This window comes from Oryza sativa, chromosome 7 (genome assembly GCF_034140825.1).
Source record: "Oryza sativa Japonica Group chromosome 7, ASM3414082v1".
In the NCBI taxonomy this organism is placed as follows: domain Eukaryota; kingdom Viridiplantae; phylum Streptophyta; class Magnoliopsida; order Poales; family Poaceae; genus Oryza; species Oryza sativa.
The window spans coordinates 14,892,296-14,903,339 of record NC_089041.1 but is presented as its reverse complement, the minus strand read 5'-3'; the positions used below and the strand labels follow the sequence as shown (position 1 = coordinate 14,903,339).

General features: G+C 36.2%; 1 protein-coding gene across 1 annotated transcript; it reads right to left on the bottom strand.

Moving 5' to 3' along the window:
• Positions 1-271: 271 nt before the first annotated feature.
• LOC4343085 (uncharacterized) lies at positions 272-5,300 on the bottom strand. The gene is made up of 8 exons (XM_015789670.3): positions 5,008-5,300; positions 3,542-3,993; positions 3,360-3,432; positions 3,165-3,245; positions 2,833-2,896; positions 2,146-2,233; positions 1,979-2,063; positions 272-716 (listed from the first exon to the last, which is right to left on the bottom strand). The coding sequence occupies exons 1-8, from the start codon at positions 5,113-5,115 to the stop codon at positions 678-680; spliced, it is 990 nt and encodes a 329-aa protein (XP_015645156.1). The 5' UTR covers positions 5,116-5,300; the 3' UTR covers positions 272-677.
• Between the last annotated feature and the right edge of the window lie 5,744 nt (positions 5,301-11,044).

Here is an 11,044-nt window from a genome sequence, read left to right as displayed (position 1 = left end):
AATTTGATCGGTTCTACTATAAGTCTCCCTTTATTGCATTGCAAAGAGCAGTACAGTCGGAGCTTATGTAAGATGAATTTCATTTACCGGGCTTAATTCTTGTTCTACCACATTTATCTGAATTGTGATAAATGGACCAATAGGCTAGCCGGTAACCGGCCAGCTTGAGAAAAGTAGATAGATTAGGGTTAAGGCTGTGTTTAGTTCGTGTGCCCAAAATTTGTTTGAATTATACGGACACACATTTGAAGTATTAAACGTAGACTAATAATAAAACAAATTACAGATTATGCCTGTAAACCGCGAGACGAATTTATTAAGCCTAATTAATCCATCATTAGCAAATGTTTACTGTAGCATCATATTGTAAAATCATGGCGTAATTAGGCTCAAAAGATTCGTCTCACAATTTACATGCAAACTGTGCAATTGATTTTTTTCGTTCACATTTAATGCTCTATACATATGTCCAAACATTTAATGTGACGGAATTTTTAGAAGTTTGAAGGGAACAACATTTAATGCGACGGAATTTTTAGAAGTTTGAAGGGAACTTAAAAACTGCCTAAATCAATAAGAACAATGGTGTTACAATAAAAAATAATAGGTATACAGTGACTAGACTAGAGGGCAATTGGGATTTGGGATTGCTTCATTTATGATGTATCCAAGGCCAACTATGTTGAACGACCCCATGAATGAGTAAAACCCCACAGCTGCAGAGAACAAGACGTCAGTAATGGAGAATAAACAAAATGACCTATTTATAAATGTATACTCAGCGGAAACATATGCGGATTAACTCCATCATAGAAGGCAATCTAAAAGTAGTAGTAGTATTTCAGATGCAAATAACATGTCATTGGGAGAAGTGCATATGAACTTCCTATCTTTGATCTGTGATCATTTATGACTGGTTATATCTTTCCTGACTAGCCAAGTAACCATGCATTGCAACAGACTTCAAATAGAAGTATATCATACTTTTCAAACTAGTAAAGTTGCATCATTTTTAGGAGAAAACATACAAAATCCGCAATCAAACATCAATCCGCAAATAATGTTGCCACAAAAAGCCCTGTTTGATTCAGCTACTGGTTAGTAGATTATCGCAGGCACGCCTCCCAAGCTGCAAAACATTTTTTTTAAGAAAAGTTTCTGTGCAGATTTTTTTAAAAATCAAATAAACCCATTTTTTCAAATTTTAAAACATTTTTCTTAATTAATGATCTGCCATGTTTTCCATGCCGCAATAAATCAATAATCCCAGTCTCTTCAGCACGATCGAACATTGCCTAGAAGCCATACGGACAAATGCATATCCTCATTCTTGGAAGATCCCACAACTCGAGGGGTCAGTTGTGGGATGGGGTATACTCACAACCACCAACCACCTGACCCTGTTCTTTTCTCCAACAAAAGTTGGATTGAATTTTGGATACTCGCGGCACGCTTTTCAAACTTCTAAACTGCACGTTTTGTACGAAAACTTTCTATATGAAAGTTGTTCTAAAATATAAGATTAATCCTTTTTCAAGTTTGTAATAATTAAAACTCAATTAATCACACGTTATACCACCTCGTTTTGCGTGAAACACTTAATCTTTATCTTTATCTTCATCTTCAGGAGATTCAAACACCACCTACTACTAGCTACTTTCATTTTATAGAGATATCAAACTATTTGTAAAAAGGATCTGGTGTTGATAATATTAGAAATATTATGGTAAAAATAATATTATACTTAAAAAATTCCCGTGCATATTCCATGTAGCAAACAAATGATCAAATACTGTCCCAAAAGTAACAGAAGTTAAAATTTATAAATGTCGAGATTATGCTAGTCGTGGCCCAGCATGGTGCACATTTTTCATCATGATCACACTAGAGTACTTGAGCATTCTACTAACTTGTGAGATAATATGACTTAAAGTCCAAAGAAGTCTTTAGACTTGAATGTAAAAAAACATCATCTTACCTCAACATTCTTCAGTTCAAAATCTGGACTATGAGCCAAGCATGAGTTCCCAAATGTCTGACATGATCCACTGGTTCCATGTAACCTACTCCATAAATCAAGATATAATACTAACTATGATTGTTTTCCGCAAATCGAGGAAATTGTATGCCACAATAGCAACTTACAAATCTTCATCGAGGCACAACGCGAAACTCCCACCTCCTCCAAATGCCAAAGCATCATTCAAGCATAAGTAGTAGTACCTGTTGGCACCTGAATATTTTTGTTCCGACAAGTACAACTTCAATTTTAACAGTATATTCTCTATGTTGATACAGAACATTTGTACTACTATTAAAATGAATCAAGCGGTACATAAATTTCATTTTATATTTCTTGAATATTACATAGAACATTAACATGGTAGATTATAGATTTATGCATTCATTTATAACTTTCACCACAAATTACATCCATCAGCATATCATCCTGGCTACTTTCATTAAAATGCATTGCAATTTTCCTGACCAATGGATCAACAAAAGTGGCATTATGCAAAATGCAAAAGGTGAATATTACATACAACATTAACATGTAAATTATAAAGTTATGCGATCATTTGGAATTTTCACCATAAAATCACAATCCATCACCATATCATTCTGGCTACTTTCATGAAAATGCATTGCAATATTCCTGACCAATCATCAAGAGAAGTGGAACCAAATTTTCTTGTCACATCAACCAGTTTGATGTGACAACTGTAGAAGTTCAAAACTATAATGGCAGAAGATGTGTAATTTATGAAGAATGTGCCAAAACAAAAAATTGTTCTCCGACGCCAAAAAGGTATACCAAAATAAAATGCTTACCGGTTGGTCTGAAAAGCCTAGGTTCACCATAAATCGTTGTGAATACAAATGTCTGATTAGTTCCCTGCTTCATCAGGAATATAAATACAATCATTACACAAACTAGGGAAAAACCTAATAAAGGATGGTCTAAAAGGCAGTAACCTAGCCTGCTAAGGCAATACTAGGCACTGAAGGGCATTCTCCTGCCTAGGCAAGCCTAATTACAAATTAGGCCCTAGGCACTGGCTTGCCACCTGACTAGTTTCTAGTGCCTTGGTGAACTAGGGCTCATGCCCTCATAGCATGACTTCATAAGCATAAGTAGCACGAAAAGCTATCTAATGGCTGACCTGGTATTTTCTTTTCTCTGTAGGCCTGAGAGGACCATTTAACAAGCCACCAAACACAGCCCCCCGCATGTCTCCGACAATCTAACATGAGAAAGGTGAGAAATATTGTCCGTTGAAACCCAGCTTCTAGAAACAAGTTGAATTGTAATGACACATAACACCTCAAAATGGTAAATAAATCATAGTTGGACATACCAATAGGCATGGACCCTGGAGATTTTCACTCCTACGGAAAAGTGTTCTTAGCGATGTTCCATGCTTCCAAGTGCTGCACTTCATTTGCCAAAACAACAAAGAATGAAGAAATCAAAAGGTAATACTACACAAGGCATGATTAAATAAAAATTTCAACCATGGCATGTTGATTTACTGCTTACCTATATAGCAAAACCCAGTGACAACCCTTTAAGGTCCCAGGGAGAGAAGATTGAAAGAATCCAAACAATTTTGGAGATATAAATGTAGACTTTTCAGTTAAATAATAAAGAGAGTCTGTGCAGTCTGATGTTGATGTTTCTTCATTTCCATTTGAGTTATCGATGGGCCTGTGTGACTGCAGGATCTGCTCGTTATTAGAATTTCCATTCCTTTCGTCTCTCTCACTTTCAGATCCAGATTCCTCACTTAATGCCAGGGGCGGATCATGCCACAAGAAATCATTCCCCCTCCATCGTTTAGGAAGCGATTCAGGAGGCAGTGGTTTCATATGCTGTGAACTCGGTGAAGTCCTTTCATGTCCCGGATTTGAGGTTGGTAGAAGGGACATCACGTAAGAAGATAATGATCCTTTCTTAGGGGAAGTAAAATGCTCCACTGGAAAAGGCGTTGCCTGAATAAACACATTGCTATTAAGTATTAATACAGAAGTACAGCAAACAAACAAAACATGATATATGCAAGAAAGCAACATCTTTGAACTAGTAAAACTATAGTAACAAAAAGTTATGACGTACCACAGCTTAAACTTGTAAAAATTATGAGGTACTGCTGCTTAAGCTGACACAAGCCATGAAAATATTTAAAATGTTTCTTTCTATGAACTAAACAAGTCATTAATGTTTCAAAGACTAAGACTGTGCATCACAAATAGGCACTACATCAGTATTGAGTCAGCTCAAACTTAGTATTTTTTTTCTGTACACCTATATACGTTGCAACATTGCCTCCATCGTTAATGGGTTAGGCAGTTACCGGCACTCAGGTTTGTTGCCAAAACACAACCTTTTTATCCTGAAAACCGAAGAATAGTCTCTCCTGGCTAAAGCGTCAACTCTCAACTATCAAATGTGAGAAAATTCACATGTAGAAAGAACATCAATGCCTTGGGAGAAGACAAAATCATTAGACAACACAACATCAACTTATTAAGCACCAATCTGCACCTGAGCTTTCACAGCGACAAAGTAACTATATACATACTAATATATCAAATTGATCACAGAGAAGGGACAGGCAATGAGCAAACGAGGCCAGCGTTCCTCAAAGAACTCTCCTCGTGTGACTCACCTCCCCTACATGGCGGCGCCTTTCAAATCAGCCCCCAGATCCAAATGAACACGAGGAACACATACATATCTACGCCGCAATGCAATTTTCTACATCGAAGAATTACACGTTCTACAAAGGAAGAGAAACAATTCTTCGATTCCGATTCGACATGGGTCACCCTCCGAGGATCCCGCTTCTCTGCCTTCCAGAACCACCGGGTTGGATGCGAATGCGAGGCGACCCCACACCAACCGCCACCAAATTCTTGTGCGAGGTTAAAAAAAAAGAGAAATGGAAAATGTGGATCCGGCACAGCGTGCCCGCGCGGGAAGGGAGGGAGGGACGCGGATCTCACCTGCGGCTCAACGGCAGCGGCGGCGGCGGCGGCGGAGGAGGGGGAGGCGGGGGAGTCGGCGAGGAGGCGGGCGAGCCTGTCCGCCACCTTCTCCTTCCAAGCGAGCATCGCCGCCGCGGTCCGCTCTGCCCTACCCTTACCCTTACCCTTACCCTTGCGTCGACCGCGCGGCGGCGGTGGCGGCGGCGGAGGCGGCTGCTGCTCTTGGCGGCCGCGGCGGAGGCGGTGGCTTTGCGTGGTGGTGGCGATGCAGCGGAGAGGGAAAGAGGCGAAGGCGAAATGTGGTTTGGTTTGGTTTTTGGTTTCACATAATAGGCATAAGAAAAGTTTGGCTGGACCGCACCGCACGACACGACACGACACGAGGAGGAGGAGGAGGCGTCGTCGCGGTCGGTCGGTGACTGGCTGACTGTAACGGTCGCCAGCCAAGACACGCTAGAACGAACCCAAGGGGAATGATAATCAATGTGCGAATCTGAATTTGAAATTTTGGAATTTTATTTTGGAGCTGATTTTTTTACTTTCAGCTTATAAGCAGCTGTCAAAATTTGTATTTTTAGAAATTTAACTTTGGAGTTGGTTTTAAACATTTTTCCATCGTAGTTTATTTTTTATTGAATTTTCAAATAGTGTGGTGTAAATACGTTTTACTCACAGATTATCCATCACAACATATAATCAGTCTGTATTTAGATCAGGGGTAAATTTTTTTACCGTGTCACATTGGATATACGGATACACATTTCAAGTATTTAACATAGCCTAATAACAAAACAAATTACATAATCCGTCTGTAAATTGCGAGACGAATTCATTAAGCCTAATTAGTCCGTCATTAGCAAATATTTACTGTAGCACCACATTATCAAATCATGAAGCAATTAGGCTTAAAAGATTTGTCTCACAAATTAGTCGCTATCTATATAATTAGTTATTTTTTTAACATATATTTAATATTTCATGTAGGTGTTTAAATGTTCGATGTGACAGGGTGAAAAATTTTGAGGTGGGATCTAAACAGACCTTAGATATATGCCAAATAATAGGAGCATAGAAGCTAGGGGTCGGTAGGACGTAGGGTAAGATGAGACCATATTCTATGCACACAAGTTTTGCATGCACAATAATTAAAAAATGTCACAAAAATATAGAAAAAGGTATATTATAACTACATGTAAAATCTTAACCCAAATTCATTATATTTTAGCCGTGAAAAAAAAGTTCTGAAAATTTTAAACTACAAGTCTATCAGATCTTTATCTTTTCTTTTCACTCTTTTATGCATGATGAATTTGAAAAGTCCATGTACATTTTTTTTTCTAATTTCTACACGTGAATACAATACTATTGAAAGTCCATGTACACATGAAGAATTTATGTGTATACGATACGTTCCCATATACAATATCCAATTCACCTCCAAATGCCTCAGCATGGACCTCAGCTCTTCCGTAGTTCCGTCGCGATGTCACTCAAATGCAATTGGTTGTGTTTAGATCAGGGGTAAAAAGTTTTGGCGTGTTACATCGGATATACAGACACACATTTAAAGTACTAAACGTAGACTAATAACAAAATAAATTACAGATTTCACATGTAAACTGCGAGATAAATTTATGAAGCCTAATTAATCCGTCATTAGCAAATGTTTACTGTAGCACCACATTGTTAAATCATGGGGCAATTAGGCTTAAAAGATTCTTCTCGCAATTTACATGCAATCTGTGTAATTAGATATTTTTTTCGTTTATATTTAATACTTCATGCATGTGTCCAAACATTCGATGTGACAGGATGAAAAATTTTGCTAGGGGATCTAAACATGTCCTAAATATAAATGTAAGTAATAATATGTTTAGTTCCACGCTAAAATTGGAAGTTTGACTAAAATTGAAAGTTTGAAGAAAAAAGTTAAAAATTTATGTGTGTAGGAAAGTTTTGATGTGATGGAAAAGTTAAAAGTTAAAAGAAAAAGTTGAGAAGTAAACCCGGCCGTACTAATAACATCTATCCTATTTCATCCATCTCATCGTGAAATTGATGATGGTAGGAGTGGCAAGTCACTACCACTGGTCCCTATAGACATCACATTGCTATAATAGTATCCGTGTCACATTCATTTTCGTTTTAGATTTGTGTCAAATTTATTTTTGTTTTGTATGGCAACTTCACTTGCTCGGATAAAAGATAATAATTTTATGATCTTAAGGTATCCACAGTCGCCCTGAGCGCTCACATGAGGGTCATTAGTTTATTATCATGGATTACTTGCTCAATGTATTTTAAAATACGATTTATTAAAAACTCTTTTTCCCTATTGTACTTTTTAGATGACTTCTTCTAAGTTATTTATGAGATTTATAACATACAAATTTATCCCTATAAATAAGAACGTTATCCATTTTATTTCATTTGCACTTACTACCTTAGCCCTTCTCTTGACTAGTGGCGACCATAGCTGGATGGTGGAAACTGGAAACCACGTAGACACTTGGACAGACATAGGTGAATTTATGTTGGCCCAACAGGGTCCACAAGGGAAATGGAGAAGTATCAAGTGCAATAGCACAATTCAGTGTAATCATGCAACCTCCTTTGTGTACAATCTCATCCCTATCGCACATTTTGCAAAAAAAGAAAAAACACCTATCTCTCGTTATATTTTTTTTATTTTGGTCCTTGAACTCATCTTCCTTTCTCTTTATATCGTTCCACTTTCCTCACCTCACCGAGTAAAAGATTTACACACCTATAAACGGGAGTAAAAAAATAATCACGCTTAAAGTCGGGAGTGAAAATTTTACTCATGCTTAAAACCAAAGATTTACTCATATCTATAATCAAAGTAAAAAAATTTACTCACGTTTAAAGTTGGGAGTGAAAATTTTACTCATGCTTAAAACCAAGAGTAAAAAAATCACTCTTTGTGGATTTTGAAGGTAAAAATATTACAAATGTTGTATCCTATCAGTAAAAAAATTACAACCAATATTTATCCATGAATTAAAGAGTAAAAAAAATTATACAGCAAAAAAAGAAAAAAAAAGGAAAAGTGGCGACGGCAAAGGGGCGGCTGCGGCGTATGTCCCGATGCGGCGAGGTCGGGGATAGAGGCGGAGGGATGCGGCAGCACAACGACGGGCAGGAGCGCGAGCAGACACAGCGAAGGAGGCGACGACAACGGGAGGGAGCAGCCGGTCCGGGGTCGACGACGAGCAGCGCGCGTGAATCTCGACCGGTCCCCTTTCTTCCCCCTCTTTCTCCTCGCAACTGCCGGCGTCGTCCTCCCTCTCTCCTCGCTCCTGCCGATCGGGGACGACGGGGCCATGCTCGCACTCGTCATGGGCGTCAGATCTGCTCGGTGCCGCCAACCTCCCCTCGCCGGCTGTGAATAGATATCCCATCGTGCACATTTCTTTTTACCTTTCATTTTTTTGTGCTCAATGTAATTTCTTTACTCGAATTCATTAATTGCAGTAATTTTTTTATTCTCAAATTTGACACTGAGTTATTTTTTCGCTCACAAATTCCCAACTCGGATGAAGATGGTAAGGAGAGAGGGTGAGGAAGCCAGATTGCCAGAGGGACTAAAATGCAAAACTTTCTTTGGTGGTGGGCGGTTTTCTGCAAAATGCACGGTGAGGGAGGAGGGGATTGATCTTGCACGTTCATGCTAGTCTGCTAGATCCAACGGTGAAAGATGGAAGTTGCACGATTACACTAAATTGTGCTATTGCACCTGATACTTCCCCCCAAGGGAAACATATTCATGGTAAATATTTATATTCTTTTGTTATTAGGCCCACCGCTCCACATATTATTTGGATAATTATATATAAAGCATGGTGACCCGCGCAGATTGCGCGGCTAGTATTATTATATTTTCTCTCATATAATAGCATATGTGTTTTCTCATTGTATTATTCAAATAATGATAGCATAATTTTAAATTTTGTAATAAATTTACGAAACTACTAATGTATAATATTCATATTGTATTTTATATACGTGTTAGTTATTAATTATTTTTAATATCAGATTTTAATTATTTCTAAATTATATATACTCCTATATGGACTCTAGATCCGTCTTTTAATTTTTTTTTTAATTCTGAATTTTTATTATTTCTAATTGTATTTCTATGTGGACTCTAAACTCATCTTTCAATATTCTTTAATTTTTAATTTCAAATTTCAGTTACTTTTAAATTGTATTCATATATTGACTTTAAACTCTTCTTCCCATGTTTTTCTTATTTTCGAATTTTAGTTATTTGTGAATTGTATTTTTATACTGACTCTAAACACTACCTTTAATTTTAGTATGTTTATTCTGAATTTTAGTATGGACTCTATACACTACTTCTAATATTCCTTATTTTTTAATTCTAAATTTCTATTTTTTTCTTAATTGTATTTCTATATGGACTCTATACTATACTTCTAATATTTCTTATTTTTAATTCCGAATTTCTATTATTTCCTAATTGTTTTTCTATATGGACTCTATACTTTACTTCCAATATTCCTTATTTTTAATTCTAAATTTCAGTTATTTCCTAATTGTATTTCTATATAGACTCTAATATGCTCTTCTAATATTCCTTATTTTTAAATTCCGAATTTCTACTATTTCTAAATTGTATTTCTATATGGACTCTAATCTACTCTCCTAATATTCCTAATTTTTAAATTCCGATTTTCAGCTATTTCTAAATTGTATTTCTATATAAACTCATCTTTCAATATTCTTTAATTTTTAATTTAAAATTTCAGATACTTCTAAATTGTATTACTATATTGACTTTAAACTCTTCTTCCCATGTTTTTCTTAATTTCGAATTTTAGTCATTTGTAAATTGTATTTTTATACAGACTCTAAACTCTACTTTTAATTTTATTATGTTTATTCCGAATTTTAGTTAGTTTTAAATTCCTATATGAACTCTATACTCTACTTCTAATATTTCTTATTTTTTTAATTCCGAATTTCTATTTTTTTCTTAATTGTATTTCTATATAGACTCTATACTCTACTTTTAATATTCCTTATTTTTAATTCCAAATTTCTATTATTTTCTAATTGTATTTCTATATGGACTCTATACTCTACTTCTAATATTCCTTATTTTTAATTCCGAATTTCAGTTATTTCCTAATTGTATTTCTATATGGACTCTAGTCTCCTCTTCTAATATTTCTTATTTTTTAATTCCGAATTTCAGCTATTTCTAAATTGTATTTCTATATGGACTCTGCTTTTTTTTTCTCCGATTAATGTGAGAATTTCTAGGCCATGAGAGCGACGTGGAGGCTCCTTTTTCTATTCCTTTAATAATAATATAATAGATAATAGATGCACTGCACCCATGTTGTTTATAATACAATTAGTTGTAGATTGATGCTCAATTTGAAATGATACACAATTTATCAAGTTCCCTTGTGTGATTGACCTATTCTTCTTCTTCTTCTTCTTCTTCTTCTTCTTCTTCTTCTTCTTCTTCTTCTTCTTCTTCTTCTTCTTCTTCTTCTTCTTCGTTGCGAGAAGAACTGTGTTAATATTGGATCATTTATTATGTTCAAGTCATGTCATCGAAACGTGTACATATTCAAAATGCTCGTTAAAAATACTAGTAGATGCAATCATGATTTCTATTTACGCATGAGAGTGTATTATAACAAGAATTTAAGATGTTCACAAAATTTTCCCTATCATCTAATTGAATGTTCAGATGTGTCTGATTCTAGAATCATGTGATGATTCAATCCATGTGATGAACAAATTGTCAAAGGTGAGTATTTTGGAAAACATGGTGCATAGTGTTTTCAGACGATGAGCAGTGTAGGTTGGCGCTAGGTGACCGGTTAGACTGGGTGGTGCATGCCGGTCAGACCGAAAGTATCCGGGCGGTCAGACCGGGTAGCTCGACGGTCAAACCGGCAGATTCCGGGAGGGAGTCAGTTTCATATTGTTTTCGTAGAATTTCTAGATTGCTTCATGTTTACGACTTCTAGATGGTTTTCTATTCTTATGTGAT

Coding starts and splice junctions, on each gene's coding strand:
- LOC4343085 (XM_015789670.3), bottom strand. CDS start 5,115: ATGCTCGCTTGGAAGGAGAAGGTGGCGGACAGGCTCGCCCGCCTCCTC. Junction 3,994..5,007: donor CCGCTGCCGTTGAGCCGCAG/GTGAGATCCGCG, acceptor GTGTTTATTCAG/GCAACGCCTTTTCCAGTGGA. Junction 3,246..3,359: donor TCCAGGGTCCATGCCTATTG/GTATGTCCAACT, acceptor TTCTCATGTTAG/ATTGTCGGAGACATGCGGGG.